The 19098-nt window shown below is 44.6% G+C and overlaps 2 protein-coding genes across 2 annotated transcripts in view; both read right to left on the bottom strand.

The window, feature by feature from the left end:
* prkacab (protein kinase, cAMP-dependent, catalytic, alpha, genome duplicate b) overlaps nt 1-5587 on the bottom strand; it is a 28097-nt gene extending 22510 nt beyond the window's left edge. The window contains exons 1-2 of the mRNA XM_063204481.1: nt 4625-5587; nt 3707-3768 (exon numbers count right to left, since the gene is read on the bottom strand). Coding sequence (XP_063060551.1) covers nt 3707-3768; nt 4625-4670 — 108 coding nt within the window. The 5' untranslated portion in view covers nt 4671-5587. The remainder of the gene's footprint in view (nt 1-3706; nt 3769-4624) is intronic.
* Nucleotides 5588-10159: 4572 nt separating this feature from the next.
* On the bottom strand, nt 10160-17855 carry asf1bb (anti-silencing function 1Bb histone chaperone). Its single transcript, XM_063204489.1, has 4 exons — nt 17194-17855; nt 15632-15747; nt 14096-14272; nt 10160-11834 (listed from the first exon to the last, which is right to left on the bottom strand). Exons 1-4 carry the CDS (start codon nt 17300-17302, stop codon nt 11613-11615), a joined length of 624 nt encoding a protein of 207 aa, XP_063060559.1. The 5' UTR covers nt 17303-17855; the 3' UTR covers nt 10160-11612.
* Nucleotides 17856-19098: the final 1243 nt, after the last annotated feature.

Below are 19098 nucleotides of genomic sequence, written 5' to 3' on the forward strand. Positions count from 1 at the left end.
CTCTGAGTTCATTGTTCCACTGATAATAGCAAACTGACAAGGGCCTGAGGCAGCAAGGTAGCTCATGTAATGGTGGCCCCGCCACCATACTTAACGGTGGGCATCTGACTTCTGAGTCAAAAACAAAACATCGTTGACCCACAGCAATTTGGCATGTATTAGGTGCTGTTTCCATGCAGCCGGATATTTTTAAATGTGGATATTTTTTCTCCTGTTTAGGTGTAAAGGCAGCATGTGGATAAAAATAAAAACTCCATATTATATTTTAAAGCCGGATATTTGATATGTAAATTTTAAAACTCTTTCTACATGGAGACGGAGGGTCAAAACCAATGTGTTTTCAAAAATCCCCTGCTACGTGGAAACAGCACCTTAGTGGCTAACATGCGAATCATATTCTCAAGTGTTACCATACTGAAACAATGCTGTTGTGTAATGACCTAAAAGCAGCATACAACTGCAGTAGGTGACTGTTAGGCTCTTCAACAATCCATTAAGAATTTCACAGCTCAGTGATGAAGGAGAAACAAGGGCCTGTGCACGCGTATGCACACACACACACACACACACACCCGCGCGCGCACGCACGCACACGCACATGTGCACAAACACACTCTCTCTCTCTCTCTCACACACACACACACACACACACACACACACACACACACACACACACACACACACACACACACACACACACACACACACACACACACACACAGAATGATGTGTACACAGTCCCTCTATAGTTACATTCCATCCAGGTTCATTCAGTCCCAAGTTCATTCAGGAAGGGGGATGAAAATAGGGTGTCGTTACCCTTCATGGCCACTAGAGGGACAAGGGTTTCATTCACACTTCTTTGCTCCTTTTTTCACACCTGACCTACCCCGACTCTTGGCAGACCCCTGAGTATTTCTACTCAGCTTTGTGAGCTCACACCAGGGTCTGAAGTACTGTAGGGTTGCCAACCGTCCCTTGAAATACGGAGTTGTCCCGTATTTAGAAACAAAAGTACAGTTCCATATTGAGCTGAAACGGGACGCAACTTGGTTAAAATGCAGGAAATTGTGTCTAAGAAATACAAACATTTCTGGGGAGGGGCCCCCAGACTCCCCACGTAAATGAGGTGCCCCTTACTTTTCCCCCTGGGAGTTGGCAACCCTACACAGTAAATGTTGTGTTGTTAATTCAACACTTGGATAGTTGATTTGACATCATTTGGACTCAAATGTACTCTCTAAGTGTTAAATGAGCACTGCAGAATTTACTGTGATGAGGGACCTTCGGATTTGCCATGCTCCGAAACCAAAATGCAGTTAACAATCAGGATCACAGACTCTCAGACATACACTGTACATTTGAACCATATTGGAAAGGAAGGGAAACACCAGTTTTAGAAAGACAGTTGTTTCAAGAACAATGAGTGCTCACATTGATATTGATCGACATTCATACTGTGGTTTTAACAGCATTTTCGAATCACACACACACACAAACACACACACATACACACACACACACACACACACACACACACACACACACACACACACACACAAACACACACACATACACACACACACACACACACACACACACACCACCAGTACGACAGGTTACATGCACACACCACTAATGGAAAAGATTCAAACGCACACACACACACACACACACACACACACACACACACACACACACACACACACACACACACACACACACACACACACACACACACACTAGTGCAACAGGTAATAGCCTAATGTAACAATGTACAAATAAGAGTAAAACAGAGTAAAAAACACATGCGCGCAAGCGCACGCGCACACACACACACACACACACACACACACACACACACACACACACACACACACACACACACACACACACACACACACACACACACAATCAATATATAAAAAACAATCAAAAGTATTTATATAGCACATTATCATACACAAATGCCATTCAATGTGCTAAGGAATAGAGAAAAGAGAAGAAAAAAACATATTGTGTTATAGATAGTGTGTAATTAACAAACTATCACCAAAGGCAGATGAGAATAAATCTGTTTTTAACTTCCTTTTAAAACAAGATACTGTTGGGGCAGTTCTAATTTGGACAGGAAGTTGGTTCCAGCATTTTGACTAAATGCCATGTCACCCTGTTAAGACCTGATCGGCACAAACTTTGGGATTATGAAGACCTAAGACAGTGGTTCTCAACCTTTTTTGAACAAACGCCCCCTTGACCTCATTGACCCAAGCCTCTCAGCGCTCCCTTGACATCATCATATGATGGACAACATCGCCCTTAGTATTAAAAAGTTAAATGGACTAATGCTCCCCAATGGCAGCTAAGCACCGCCCCCTCTCTGCTGTATCCTTCTCAACACCCCCCTAGAGCTCCCCAATTCGCCCTGGGGGGCTGTACCGCCCCCGGTGAGAAACACTAACCTAAGACATCTTATCTATTAAGATAATATTGCTCAAGCAATACAATATATGTAGGGCCTAAGACATTCAGTAACTTATAAACTATCAGAAGCGTTTTAAACACATTTCTAAATCTCACTGGAAGCCAGTGCAATGACCTAAGTACTGGAATGATGTGTCTTTCTCTGTTTTAGTCAGACTTCTTGCTGCAGCATTGTGGATCAGATGCACCTGCCTGAGTGACCTTTGGGGGAGACCTGCAAGTAGCCTAGGGCAGTGTTTCTCAACAGGGGTGCCGGGGCACCCTGGGGTGCAGTGGGCCCCCCTCAGGGGTGCCACGGAAACAATTTGTAATATAATACAATTATAATAATATAATTTTGTAATATAATACATATTCGTCTAAATTGATAAGTTAATGCTAGTCAGTGGAATCTTTCATCTGCCATTTACGCACAATAAAGTAAATATAGGTCGCCCCAGTCAGCTGCAACTTCGAACGTAGGTCGTGTGACGTCTCCAAATGTGTTACTTTTCTAAGCTTTTGTGGTATCAGATGCGATGCCGATGTTGGTTTGGGGTGCGTTGAAATTTTTCATGAATTGAAAGGGTGCCTCGCTTAAAAAAAGGTTGAGAAACACTGGCCTAGGGTATTGGAATAGTCAATTCTACAGGTAACAAAAGCATGGATTCACTTTTCCAAATCCTGTTTACATACAAAATCCTAATTTTAGCAATGCCCCTAAGGTGCCAAAAAGCAGATTTAGTTAGATGTTTTTGATGAAAGCATTGAAACCGAGATTACTGTCCAACATCACACCAAGGTTTTTGACACCTTAAGTGATTTGGATTCTAAGTAAGCACAGACATTCTGTCTTCCATTTTCAAAACCAAAAGTAATTATTTCAGTCTCGTCTTTATTAAGTTGCAAGACGTTCTGCTGCATCCAGCTATTAATATTTTCAAGACATAAGCACAATGACTCACAATGACACACACACACACACACACACACACACACACACACACACACACACACACACACACACACACACACACACACACACACACACACAAACACACACTGGTATAACAGGTCAAACTGTTTTGACATGGTAATAATAACAGTGTAGCACTTGTGCATGCATTGCACACACATTCCTCCTCCACTCATATTGAGCACGGCCTGTTTGTGTCTTTTGACAGTCAGTGTGATGCAACACACACACGCACGCACACACACACGCACGGGCACACACACACACCTGTGCAGGGTTCTCCCATTTCCTCAAGAAGTCTTCTTTGGCTCTGACGAGGAACTCCTTCACTGTGAGGATAAACACACACACACATAAACACACACACACACACACACACACACACACACACACACACACACACACACACACACACACACACACACACAGAGTTAGTGATGAACACACGCACACACACACACACACACACACACACACACACACACACACACACACACACACACACACACACACACACACACACACTTTCACGTATGCTTCAGAGATGCCAAATCACATCGGGTTGACAGAATCACTGGTTTCCTGCCTATGCCAAGCGTGCATTTAAAAAAGCAAAGCAGCAGGTCTCCTGGTGAACGTGGAGTTTCTGTGAATGGCGCCGAGTATGGCTGCAATAGCCTACGCTTCCACAACCAGTGATTCATCCTCTGTCTTCTCTCTATGCAACTGAGAGAGAGAGAGAGAGAGAGAGAGAGAGAGAGAGAGAGAGAGAGAGAGAGAGAGAGAGAGAGAGAGAGAGAGAGAGAGAGAGACCGCCACACAGATTTCAGGTATAGCCGAGCGTAATGGGTTTTCCACCCACAAGAACCTGACATTAATATTCGAAATAAATAATAAGCTTATGTTTGTGTGCTTTTTTGTGTGAAGATAACCTATTTGGGAGACACAACCATGTGCCTCTTGGGTAGATCTGATTTGAAGTGGAGATGCGCCCCAAATGCATACAACGCTTAAGCTACCTGTCAACATAGCCTTGTTTTACGCATCGTATAACTGCAGGTAGCCCATACAGTTATCTACCCACAATAGCTTTTCTTCGACAGCAATAACGTGGCCGTGATGTAGCTTACACAACCATTACATGCATACGCCAACGCACAAAACACTGTATACTCGTACACCCACCACTCTCCATGTCGCTACCGCGCCTGGAGGCGGGATTGTTGCCCATATCCTGCGGCCTACTCCCCGGCTGGTGATTCAGCCAGTCCCCGCTGCCCGACGACTCAGCCGTGTTGATGGTGGTTGTGAGCTCGGAGCCGTTTGAGAAAAAACGCCCGTCTCTAATAGGCAGACAAAAGGAGACAGAAATAACCAATGGCCGACTTCTCTGGTTATTTCTGGTATCACGCCACACGCCGTTTCTGCAAGAAGTATGTTTTTTCTCTCTGCTGTTGCCCGCTGATATTCTCCGTCTGCGTTGCGCGTTTAGCTTACAATACCCAAACGAGTGGAGCGAAATACAACTGGCCTATTCCGTCATTGGACAGGGGATAGTAGTGGGTCAGATATTTCCTGTAAAAGGTGTCCAATGCGGCTTCAACGAACCCCCCTTTCCGCGTCGGATGGTGCTGCTGGCTGGTGCCGATATGAAAACACCGGCGTGGCTCTGGTTGCCTGGTAGAGCAGACGCGCGTGTGTGCAGTTGTGCGCCGCTGTGTAATGACGGGAAATAGAGTTGCGATCGCGTGGGGCATCGAAATCAGAAGGTCCGTTTCTCTCCTATGCTGCCCGCCGACTTGCCCGCAGGGGAAAGCTGCTTCCACAATACAAATCCTGCCCCGGGGATCGCTTGCGTTCTCCACGCCTCGGGCTAGCCAAGGCAGCCAGTGCGGTGGTGTGTGTGTGTGGTGGTCTCTTCTCCCTCTGCCTCCACCAGTCCAGTCGAATCCGCCTTCAGCTGTCCCCCAGCACCGTGTACAGATGCGCACAGCTCAGCTCAGCTCAGCGCTCCAAGTCCAAGACCGGGTCCATCAGCATTTTCACTGAACAAGCACAATGCATACAACGCCAAATATTTCCGAACCACGAAAACCACGTATGATTTGTGCTTTCTGTCTTTGTGCATGTATGTATACTCCCCTTCTGTGTAAATGTCAGCATCCAGGCAGGCAAGCAAAACAGACGGGAACTTCTGAGAAGTGAGTGACGGAGGTGTGCCCGCCTCCCGATCCATCTGATAGGCTGGGATACTGGATGACAGACAAGCGCAATTGCCAGCTGATTGGTCGACCACATCAGAGGGTCAGGGGTGTGTGCGCGCGGCCTGTCACTGGCCGACTGGCTAAAACTGTTTGTGTGTATGACTGACACTATCATCATTGATGAGAACAATAGACATGTATTCATGCCGCAAAGTAAGATGCTGTTTTGATTCTTGCCTAGAGGAGGCTTTCCTAACATGGAAAAGATCACCCTGCTGTCCAGCAAATAATAACAGGCCTTGGCTGTCCATTCATCATCATCATCACACCAAGGTTTATTACTGTAAGTGAAAGTATTCTAGGTGTTATTACATTGCATCACACTTCACTGACCCTTGTATCCAAAGCAACTTAGTTTCCGGTATTATTGTTCAGGGTATTGGTTACAGTCCTTGGGGCAGTATAGGTTTGTGTCTTCCTCAAGGGTAGGCTACATCAGCAGCCATGGATGGAGGTGTAGGGAGAGGCAAGGGTGGCATTTGAACCTGCAACCGTCTGATCTTCAGACCACCTCTCTGACCATTAGGCCATGGATTCCCCCTGTTATGTGGCAACTCTGGCAATGGACAAGCAGATGTAGAGAAAAAAAAAGATAAACACAGGTAACGTATCTGAGTAAGACAAGTAAACCTGTGTACTTGACTTACGATCAGCTGACTCTCCACTGGTTGGATCAAGTTTGTGGCGGGTCCTTGTTAGGTTTTTAGTGTTTTTTGGTACCAACACAGTCTAATCTCACTAGGTACAATGGAGTGGTATAACAGCTATGTAATATCATGTGCTAGTTTTGTAGTTACATCATGAATTTACTTTTACGTTTGACACCTCTGTGGCCAAGACAAATTTCCCTCTGGGTTGTTGATCTTGACTTAAAATCTGGGGTCTTATGGGCTTGTAGAGCAGGTGCATCATGTACAAAACTTGCTTACCTACCAAAAAAGCTTTGTAAATAACTTTTCACACAAATTATCAGATGTTCTAATACTGACTTCACATGAAAAAGTGCAGGTGTACAAAACTCCATGTGAAATTGGACATACCACATTGGATCAGCATAAAAACCTGTTTATACATGGACTGAATTTTAGGTGCAAAATGAATCTTTTTAGACTTTTACTTACGCAAAGATTCAGTAGGAATTATACAGATGTCTTTGTACATAAGGCCCCAGGGTTTCGGCATTGGCACCTGCCAACCGGCCAAATGCTGTTAAAACTTGACAATGACTTATTCTTTGGTGTGACAAATCACAGTAGTTGCATCAATTGTTTGTATGAATGTAAGAATGGTGAATGGTAAGAATGCTAAATGGCAAAAATATTCTAAAGAAAGAAAAAAAAAACTGACAGCAAAACTCTGGCTGGCAGAAAGGCTAAATGGCTACTTGACTGGGGAAAGCCACCTCCTGCCACAGTGGCTGGTGAGCAAAAAAAGTTAAAGGATGATCTATCCAATTTCAACATGCAGTTGTAATGCCCACGCTACCCTGGATGTGTCAGTACCTGAGATTTTTTTTTCCTCAGCCTTTTCTGAGATCCTTGCCATTGTAATGGGGGCAGGACATTTCAAAAAATATTTTTATTTTTTCCCAAAAACACCCAAAAGCTTATGCAACATCAGCAGACAACTAGCAAACAGCGATACCTTTTGGGAAAATGTTTGGAGTAGGCCTATGTTAAGAAAGTTTTTAATGTAAACTGTTTAATGTAAACTGTAAAATGTTTCTCAACGGGGGCGGTACAGCCCCCCAGGGTGCATTCCGGAGATCAAAGGGGTCATTGAGGAGGATACAGCTGAGAGCGGGCAGTGCTTAGTTGCAATAGGGGGGCATTGATCCATTTCATTTTTCAAAACTAAGGGGGCGTTGTCGGGCTTATGATGAGATCAGGGGGGGGCGTTGGGAGGCTTGTGATGAGGTCAAGGGTGCGTTTGTTCAAAAAAGGTTGAGAACCACTGATGTAAACAAAATCTACCCCCATTAGAATAGCTCAGATCTCGGAAAGGACTGAGCCGAAACATGCAGCCTTCACCGGGTACTGCCAAGTCAAGGGTAGTGTGAGCATTACAACTGCATGTTGAAATTGGCTGGAGTTATCCTTTAACGTCAAGCCCTAGTGTAGAGTAGCAGGGCAGGATTAAGATGGCCTAGGGCCCCTATGCTACAGGTTTCTGTAAGGCAAACAAATACAGTGTTATAATTACGAGCTAGGAATCAAAGATAAAATGTAACTGTGCTCAACACAACAGATTAATTTTTCAATAGTGTATATTGTCACAATTCTGCAATTTTTTCATGTCTGACCAATCAGGAGCCCCGTGGCAGACAGGGGCCCCTGAGCTGCAGCCATATCTAGTCTGTGCCCTGTAGAGTAGCCCATGTGGGGTCAGGTGCATTAGGTCGCTGCACCCAAGATTGTCAATATAGACACAGATAAATCAACACCATATGGGGTCAGCACAGCAGGGCTTCACAATAACTTTTTGCTCGCCGTCCACAGTGGCTAGTGGTTTTCCAGAGTCACTAGCCATTCAGCCTCTCTATTAGCCACTGTTTTGTTGTCAGTATTTCCTTAGAAATATTTTCTTTACCATGATACATCCAAGCTCAGAAAATGAAGTAATAAAACAAGACATTTAGTGCTATGAACGACGTATATCAGACAAATATAATCTGAAAGGTCTTTCTGGAACCTAAATACAACAGAAGTGGAAAGATATACTCTACTGAGATATGTCATACCCAAGAATAAGTTACTTGCCAAAGTGTCTAGAGCAGGGGTGTCAAACTCAGGCCCCCGCGGAGCCATTTTATTCGGCCCGCGAGATCATTTCAAATGTGTATGACATTTGGCCAACATACACCATTAATGTATAGCGTAACATGACTTGAACATGAAATTTGCTGTGTCACGGGATGTGCAGACACATTTGAACTAACAAATATGATGGGAAAGAGTGTGTGTTTAGTCCATTTTTAAAAATAAATGTTGAGTTCGGCCCGCGACTTCGTTCCAGATTTTGATTTTGGCCCTCAGTCAATTTGAGTTTGACACCCCTGGCTAGTGAGTCCAGGCTAGTCTAGTCTAGTGTCTATTGCTAGCCACGACAAAATTTGACCCACTTTTGGCCGGTTGGCAGGTGCCAATGTCTTGCCCTGGGGGTCAGGTGCACTAGGATGCCGCTGCACCCAAGACAGTCAATATGGTAGACAAAGATAAATCATAACATGCGTCACCAATGCAAAGGAGTGTGCTCAAGTGCGGTCTAATAAGGGCGGTTACCCTCTCCTCCTTTTCTTTTTCTGTGGCATTTGGTGACTGCTTGCAAAAGAAGTACGATAGTCATTCATTCTTAACTTCAGCTGATCTCCTAAAGGGGTGTTCAGTTTACGTTGCATGGATCCCAGAAAGGTACGTGTACCCATATGAATCGTCTCTACCTTATCAATTGTCTTGCTGCACCTCACAGCAGTCTTATATCACATTATGACGCTGCAGTCAAACCCTGCTCTCAATGCGGAGATACCAGTCATCCAAACTAACCCCTCTTTGCAACTGCATTTGTTGTTCTGTATATCTCCTGTGCACTTTGTATTTGCTTGTGATGTTGGCTTGATTATGTCCACTTTTGAAAGTCGCTTTGGTTATAAAGCGTCTGCCAAATGCAATGTAATGTAATGTAATGTCATGTAAAATGTGAAAACACTGATAAGAGGGTCTTTTATTTTTAATAAGTGTGTTGTCCGTGTGTGTAATGCATTGTTTTTTTCAAAGGGATGTGTTTTAAGAAATAGTAATAGAAACTCTACTGAGCAATATCCTCCTACACCAGTCAGTCTCTGGAACACGCAAAAGGTGAATGGGGGGTATGGGCAGCCGTGGTTAAAGGGATATGCTATTTTGGGGCTTAATACAGTTAAAATCGTTGGCTGGGGTTAATAAAGGTGGTAAAGTGTCTTATTTGTCTTGGTTTTAGATAAGTTAAAAGAGGGGATATGTCGCTAAGCTAGTGAAAGTCAATGGATCCGTGTAGCATTGTACCATGCAGGTACACACTCGATGGCTGAGGTGCCCTTCAGCAAGGCACATAACATAGTCTGATTATAATCGACTTACAAAATCTCTTCCGAGACTTGTTCTGACCAAGAGCATAACAATGAATATTTCCCAAACGGCCTCCCTTAGTTTGTTTGCTTCCCAACAAAGTGGGAGGAGTTCCCGATTTTGCGGGAGCTCAGAAAGTACTTCCATTGCTCTTGACCTGACTGGTAGCAACGCTGAAGCTGTTGCGTCACCAGGAGGGCACGGTCTGGTTACATAACTCCTACAGTCCGCTTGAGGGACTGTAACCAGCACCCTGTACTTAAAATAACCAAGCAAGTTTGGATAAAAGCGTTGGCGAAATGTAATGTAGTAAGTGAATTTTTTCAGATAGCACAAGAAAGTACAGCAAGAAGTATTTAACAAGTACTTCAGTTTATTTTTCGTTACTTTTTTTGACCAACAATCATTTAAGAAACGACAAAATCCAAATACCATCTTACCTGAAAAAGAGAAAACAGGGGGAGAAAAGGGGGGATATTTACAAAAGAATCAGGAAGAAAAAAAACAAACAAAAACAAAGAGCCAATGAGGAAAAAGGAACACTGCCACATCATGAACCTCAGCCAATCAAAAGCCTGGGAAAGCACAAATGGCAGGAGGTCCCGATGAGCATGGTAACAGAACACTTTTTTGGCTGCCTCTGATTGTGTCAATATATATACTATTTACACACACATAAAAAACAAATACAAGAACCAAAAAGGACACTCATTTTTCAAAAATTAAGGATGGTTAGCTGCTTCATTCCCTATAAAATGTGTGTGCACACGCCGACACACAGTACAAATATGATATATAGGCCCTCCAATGATGGGAGGCAATGCTGGTGTGTGTGTGTGTGTGTGTGTGTGTGTTGTTGTTGTTGTTGTTATTGGCCATGCCATCAAGCTGTGTGATCCTGTAATGCTTCTCACGTGTGCATGTCTAAGTGCGGATTGTTTAGGTGTGCATGAAAACATCAGCAATTGTGTGGCAAGTGTTTGCAAGTGCTGGGATGTCTGTCTGTCTGTCTGTGTGTGTGTGTCTGTGTGTGTGTAAAAAAAGACCTGCTGGTTGACATTGTAGAAATCTTCTCTACAGCCCAATGTGTTGGGCGGGTGGGGAGGCAGCACCACAGAACACCCCCTCCGCATTAGTGCTTTTTCATCACTGAGAAAGTGTGTGTGTGTGTGTGTGTGTGTGTGTGTGTGTGTGTGTGTGAGAGAGAGATCCTTTAGAGGCAGTCCATGGAGTTATTGGGCATGAACCGGAGTGGCATATGGGAGGCAGGAGGTCTGAAAAATGGGGTGTGGGTGTATTTGTTCTCAGAGGCTGTCCGTGTGTCCGTCCGTCCCTCCAACCATGTCCGTGTGTGTTCTCAGAGGCTCTGTGTCCATGGTGTGTGTCCGTGTGTGTGTCCGTGTTCAAAGGCATGGACTTAGGTGGCATGAGTCCAAGCAGGGCTGCTAGCTAGGAGGGAGGGAGGGAGGGAGCACGGTCTGTATGTGTGTTCCTTCAGAGGCTGCGTGTCCATGGTGCATGTGCACGTACGTGCGTGCATTCAGAGGCAGTCCATGGAGTTGTCTGGCATGTGTCCAAGCAGGGCGGCCAGGTAGAGGGGAGGGAGAGTGGGCTATATTCGTGCGTGCGTGTGTGCGTGTCCTTGGTGCGTGTTCAGAGGCAGTCCATGGAAGGGAGGGAGCATGGTCTGAGTGCGCGCATGTATGCTTGTGTTCTCAGAGGCTGTGTGTCTATGTGTGTGTGTCCGTGTGTGTGTGTCCATGTGTGTGTGTGTGTCCATGTGTGTGTGTGTGTGTGTGTGTTCGTTCAGAGGCAGTCCATGGAGTTGTCTGGCATGAGTCCAAGCGGCGGGGGCCCCTTGGCGCTGCCCGGCAGGCATGAGGGGGGCAGCATGGCGGAGCTGGAGCTGCAGCTGGTGTTGGGCGCCGGGTCCACGTTCTCGCTGTCCTCCATCTTCTCCGAGCTGCCCTCCCAGTTGATGTGGAAGCGGGTCACGCGCGGGTTAGACGCCAGGATGTTCCTCTGGAGCTGGATGGGGAGACGGAAGAGGAGAGGAGAAACATCAGTGTGTTTACTCACACTATCGCTTATCTATTGACATACAGTGATCATCTAGTACAGGGGTGTCAAACTCAAATGGACCAAGGGCCAAAATCAAAATCTGGAGCGAATTCGCGGGCCAAACTCAATATATATTTTTTTTTTTACAAAAATGGACTAAAATTGCTTATGTTTAAATGAATGTCTAAACAGATTCCCATCATAGTTCAAATGTGCCTGCACATTCTGTTGCATTTGAGTGTGAGATGTTTCAATGGCCTGGGCCCACTCATACTCCTGTGATATACAAATTTTCATGTTCAAATCTTAATACTCTATACAGTTATGGTGTATGTGGGCCAACTGTAATACACATTTGAAATGATCTGGCGGGCCAAATAAAATGGCTCTGCGGGCCAAATTTGGCCCCCGGGCCTGAGTTTGACATCCCTGATCTAGTATAATAGATGATCACGACTTTGCATGTTAAAGGGGTACAAGGTAGGATGACTTCGTTTGAGCGGTGCCCGTGGCATGCCTGTCTCAGAATCTACACCGTGATGAAAAAATGCTGTTCAAATAAAGTCGCTGTGAGAATGTTTTTCATCACCGAATGCCAGCAGTTGATACAAATCTGATTTGATACAAAGCCATTTTTCGTATGAAAAGTGTTTCCCACGACACTCGTTCGGACCTCTCTGTCAAAAAGTTGCATTTAGGGTTTTCAGTTTGGCTGGTAGAAAAGACCAACTTAGCAGCCAATTTGACCCATTAGTCCATTAGTGAGTGTGTGTTTAGCTTGTAGGATTAACATCTTTTAGCCATTTTGGCTGGTGATGAAAAAGGTTAATTCAGAGCCCTGCACATAACAATCGGCTGACTCGGGACAGTGATTAATTTCACTTTTAATCCTACCTGGAGCCCCTTCAACACGTGCTCCACAACACCCTTTGATAGGTTAGGGTTGCTTTGTTTTGTCTGGGCACAATTTCGCCATTGTCCTTGCTTGTTTCACTGCTCGTGGCAAAACCATAGTAGTAGAAACATTGCTTTACTGACAAGTTAGGGATGATTTTGGTCAGGGCACAGCAGAGGATTTTCGTGTTTAGCCCTCCAGGATTTTGCACTGGGATTTTGTGATTTTTGCGGTCAAAATGTCTGATTTTGTGGCAGCATTTTCTCATTTTTTGCAAAGATTTTGCGCCCCTTTCTGGTTTTTTTTGGTAACTGAAAACCACAATCAGTCTAAGCAGGCTTAAGACAAAAGAGATTGAGATTCAGAAACACACTTCCTTTTAATTTTCTGTAGAAATCCCAACACAAATTACATTTACAAAAGTTACATTTGGCCATGGGGGTAATTCAGGTGGAAATATCCCGGATTTTTCACATTATCAAAAAACACAGTCGGTCCAGCTATTTATAGGCTACCCACGTCCCTGTCCGACGAGCCACACCCCCTCTTGAAGAGAGACGAGGGTCTTGCTTATCAAGCTACCTGCCAGAAGACGGTAGCCTATGCCAGATACCACCAAGAATTGAAGTTCCTTGAAAATACGAGCTATCAACCTCGAGCTCCCTAGCGCTTGTGCGCCCACTCTTTTCCTCAGAAACTGTCAGTTCATGCAACGCATAGGCTAACACAACCTCGGAACAGCGAATCATGCGATTAACCATCACAACCTGTACCAGCACGAAGTTTTGCACGAACAGACAACTTGTGCGACAAAACAACAAGAAGAAACGCATTGTGCTCATTTCATAGTTTTGTTTTCATTGCATTGTTTCTCCACGCTGTAAAACGTGTGCTGAGGGATTTTAGACAGGATCTGTCTTTGCACGCGCGCTGTTGTGAAAAGCAGAGTGGAACACACCGTCCGATCTGTCTCTGTCATCCCGTTGACTGCCAAAATTTGGCCTTTAGAAAATTTCCCGGATTTTGGCTTAAAATATGGGAATTTTACGGGTTTTGGGAGCTCAAAGTTGACAGGTATGCATGCTGGATGCCAGCTGCCTATAAACTCCACAGAATGTTGAATGGGACAAAGGGGAAAATTTGCGGGAAAAATGCGGCTTTACAGGAATTATGTGGCATCGTGAAATTATGCGGAATATCATTGAATTTGCATGAATCCACGCGATCGCTGAATCGTGAAAAACTGGAGGGACTGTTTAGCAGTGTGTACTTGCAGTTAACATGGGACCTGTGTGTGTGTGTGTGTGTGTGTGTGTGTGTGTGCGCGTCTCACCTGTGTGTAGTTTGGTTTGACAGGTGGGTTTTCCCTCAGCTCCGGGTCTGTGTACTCGTTGTTGACGTAGTAACCGATGCGGATGAACTCTTGGCCGCGATAGGTGCAGGTGATGAGGACCACCGTCACGCCCACAGCATCACTCTCTGGGATCAGGCCCGTGTTTGGAGCGTCCGCCTGTCAATCAAACCAGAGAGCCAATGGGAACGTCAGAGGGGGAGGGAGCAAAAGAGTTTGTCTGTCTAGCTTATTGATAATTAAGCAACTACGGCTATGGTCAAAAGAGGTATAGTTTCACATTACATTGTCAATTGACATATAGTCATACATGCATACTGCTTAAAAATTCAAATGCGGATCGGGTATGGGAGGCACAGCACGACACCGCTGAGCTAAAGGACCAGTCCGATAGTTCAGCGCTACCGATACTGTATGAGGCTTCGGGAGGGACGTTTACCAACATTCCAGGCCACACTCTGCTAGTTGGCCTTTGTGATGGAGTGACCATCACTAGGGTTGTGGGTGTGTTCTGACTAACATGCCAACGAGCCTGGCTCTTTGGTGTAGCGGTCAGAGCCCCGGTTTACTACCCCAGAAGGTCTGGGTTCGAGTCCCAGCTGGGCAACTCTACTACCCTTCGTTACAAATGGTGTCAGAAGTGGGGCGGTACCGTGAGGCCATCGGAAGCGTATCCATGGTGTGTGAGCCGTAATTCCATGTGAGGGAACCCCAAGATTGGTGACCCTGGTGTGAGGGACCTCAGTGATGGGTGAAGCATTGATGATGGGGCACACTGGATGGGAGAAGCATGATGGCAGTTGCGTGAGGTACACCATGAGTGTGTGAAGCGCACGGGTGCGCTTCCCGAAGGGGAAGGCAGTGTGATGGAGTGACCATCACTAGGGTTGTGGGTGTGTTCTGACTAACTTGCCAACGAGCCTGGCTCTTTGGTGTAGCGGTCAGAGCCCCGGTTTACTACCCCAGAAGGTCTGGGTTCGAGTCCCAGCTGGGCAACTCTACTCCCCTTCACTACAGGGTTCAATAACAAGGAGCAGACAAACTATTTTGAATGTGTATTGATAAAAGTAAGGTTAAGACAATCAGTAAAACAAAGTAGAATCTCAAAGTGTTTATCTTTCTCCCGGCATCTCTGGCTGCAGTGTTAAAGGGGCGCGCACCTCCACTGTCATGCCTGAAATACTGTGGTTGCCGAGTGTTGCCCACATTTCAGTGTGGGTAGTTTCATGGCTCAAGTGGACCTGCCTTTTGGTCAATCTTCATTAAATGCACATTGCACCAGTAAAGTGAAGTGTGAAGGTTCAATTAACAGGGTAAGAGCACAGTTTTGCACTGTTGCATCTTTGACCGAGACAGCAAGTCTTTGTGATTTATCAAGAGCCACTGTATGCAAGGTAATATCTGCATACATCCAAGAAGGATGAACCACACCCAACAGGATTAACTGTGGATGCAAGAAGACGCAAAAGGTGCGGGTCCCTGTGTGTGTGTGTGTGTGTGTGTGTGTGTCTCTCTCACCTGGAACACAAACATGTGTCGTCCGGCAGGTACGGGTCCGACCAGCACAGAGTCCAGAACCTGGTCATACTCCTCACTCTCCGCAGAGCCCACGTAGATGATCTTCCACTCCAGATCTGACACACACATACAAACAAGAGAGAGAGAGATATAGATTTAATGTACAATCTTCCACATCTGACCCACACCAGCGAGCGAGCGAGATATATCACATCGTTCTTATGACAGATTCCCACATGTACAAGCTTCCACTCCAGGTCTGTCTGACACACACACACACACACACACACACACACGCACACACACACACACACGCGCACACGCACACACACTGAAATTAAAACACTTGTCTTATTACATAACACACAAGAAAGAGAGAGTCACCTGACAAGCTGACAAGAGATATATCTGATAAATCTGACAAGCACACAGAAAAAAAAACCATCTTCTAACAGAGTCCATGTAGATTGTCAAAACCACACACACCCCTCCAAAAACAGCTGCCAAGATTTCTGGATTTACCTGGTTATCTACGGCTGCCACTCTCCCAAATTTCTAACCCCCATGACTGGCACCCCACTAAATTACCAGCATTTGTTGTCCCACCACACAGACAACATTTCAGATAGACCATGTCTGCAGTGGTGTAGTCTACTTTTTTATGGTGGGTATACTGTATATTTGAGATTTTTTTGAAGTGGGTATACTGTATATATTTGTGCCATTCAAAACAATGGATCAATCAATTTTAAGTGGGTATACTGAAATCCCTGAAATTTAGAAGTGGGTATACTCCGTATACCTGCGTTCTACGTAGACTACACCACTGCATGTCTGAAGATGCATGTCTATCCAATACAACATATTACATATAATAGGGACTGCCCAAATGCAGACAGAATCGATGTCTGACTGAAAATGTTCATTCAGTCAGGTCATCCTTGTCAAGAGTAGTAGTAGGAGGAGTCTTGGAAGCTCACAACGTGAATCAATGGCTAATTTATTATAAACAAAGTTCTAGGAAACTGTGTGGGTGGGCTCAAGAGGAATATTGACGCACGGCGTGCCCATACACAGGCGAGATATTCCGCCCACACGCCACCTTCCATCCAATAGCAGTACCAGGAAGGTGGGTGACATCATTTTCGCTCCATCCAAATCCGCGCCGGCGCCAATTTTTTTTTCTTTACACGCCATTATAATCCAAATATTAGGTTATTTCTTGTATATGGCTGATATTTAGGGAATGCCGGTGCAATACCTTGGTTTGACACCTCCAAATCACTGTACACAATCTAAAACCACAAGTAAGCGTATGTGCAGAGCAGCATTGTCCAGCTTTGCCAAACTATGGTTCATAAAGATTAAAATGGCAATAGCCATCAATCTTCATGCAACTGACTGTTGACACGAAATATCACAATTACTGTCAATGCCCAAGCATATACAGTACAGTGGTGAGAAAGCATGCTTCACGATGCTTCTTCAAAATGAGTTTTTTCCACAGAAATAAGCACCTGCAGGCAGCCACTCATTGCAGTTATGTGCTGTATTCTACATACCTTCGGGCAAATCTTCCATGCACTCGAATGTGATTTCAAACTGGAAGGGGTTGCCGAACGGACTCGGGTTGTCCAAAACAGCGACGTTCAACACTTGTACTTTGGCCATGATCTTGCAGCTGGAAAAGACGATGCAAACTGGAGTTCGGAGGATGTCGTCGGTCCGTCCTGAATAGTCAACCCTCTCTCTGGACAAAAGCGAGGTAAAAGTCGGGGTTGCTTGACACCTCTCTTTATAAACCCCGCTGATCACCAGGTGACGAGGTGAAGGTTGTTCACGCTGGCGTTGTTCTGCCTTGCACTTTACCGAAGATCTTCAAACCTCGTGAAACGTCAATTCAACTGTACAAAGCGTCTCGTTCTAGAAATGCACAAAGGCTCTGGTCTGTGTTGGTAAAAGTAAAGCTGCGACTGCGAGTCAGGCAAAATGTGCACAAAGCAAGCTAACAAGCTAGCCCACTAGCTTGACAAACCTTCCCGACCAGATACTGTTGACTGAGCTACTTGACTGGGTTTACAACTGAACAAGCTACAAATTCACCGAGCAAAACAAAAGCCAGATGTATTCTTGATTGAAAAAGAATGGAAATACGGGTATCACAAGACGACTTTCTCCCGCCAGTACATTCACAGAAGACGTCTGTCTGCGACCGACCGTAATCGTAAATTGACAGCAAATGTGTCTATTCTTCCTCCACTCGCCCACTGTTACAAATCTGTAGTTGCAGCGCCATCTAGATCTGAGGAGGACTAAAGGCAGTTTAAAACTTTGACGTTTCAGAAATGTCCATCCGTGAAATGTCCCCTCAACAGAGACCACTTGTAGGCATGCCATGGCCCTCCACAGCCTCAATTTTCGCATTTTTCTCTATCATGCCCCCTTGGCCCCAGGTTCTTCATGCGAAAATAAATAAAACAAACGCAGGATATCCATGAATTAACATAATCCATGTATTGGCATATCAGAAACTTGCAGATCACTGTTTTGTCCACCAGGGGGCCTCAGACGACCTTACAGGGCAGCCAACATGATGGTTGCATTGTATTTCATTCAATGGCTATTTTAGACCATTAGTTATTAGTAATAACTTATTACAGTATTTCTCAATTGGTTTTGTACATTTCTCACAACAGAATAACCATTCTCAGAACTTCTTGTTCAATTGTGACTTCCTGCTGTTATCTGTGCACATGGTAAAATACGTTTCTCTAGTTTTCAACATTTAGCAAATGCTTTCATCACCATGCAGATGGTTGTGTACAATTCTCAGCTTTTTTGTACATTATCAATTGCTTTTGTCATATAACTCAAAAAGCATTGTCACTGAATACACAAAACTATCTCACCCCCCAAAACATTTAGGCCCTGTGTCATAGTTCAAGTCTTGACATGCAAAATTATTTACCAAGCTGTCATAATGTGATAGGCACTGTATAATTTCCATTGGATTTTTATCTATAAATGTGATCTGAATTGGTAAATTGCTCACAGGTAAATATTGACTCTCTCTAATCAAAGGCAATAGAAGGGATAGAGAAAACAGGCATGCAATACAACAATAGGCACTGTACTGCATTATATTACTCATGCCTCATGTGCCCTTTATAATTACGCTCCACGCAAAATTACAATATTTCCCTATAATTTCAAAAGACAGTAAGTGCACTTTATACAGTATCAGTGTATTGTTTCAAATTTATTTTGCTTTACAGTTCTAGATTTTTTTCACATGGGCTTGCAAGACAAGTAAAAAGGGATGGTAGAGGGCGCATTTTGACACCTCAACCAGAGTTTGCTATTTTTCCTATTTTTCCTATTTTGCAGTGAGAAAACCTGTCAATAAATAGTCATAGTCTAAATGTATATCTAGGACAATCTTATCATGATCAATGTAATATAATGTC

The sequence above is a fragment of the Engraulis encrasicolus genome, chromosome 1 (assembly GCF_034702125.1).
Source record: "Engraulis encrasicolus isolate BLACKSEA-1 chromosome 1, IST_EnEncr_1.0, whole genome shotgun sequence".
Classification (NCBI taxonomy): Eukaryota; Metazoa; Chordata; class Actinopteri; order Clupeiformes; family Engraulidae; genus Engraulis; species Engraulis encrasicolus.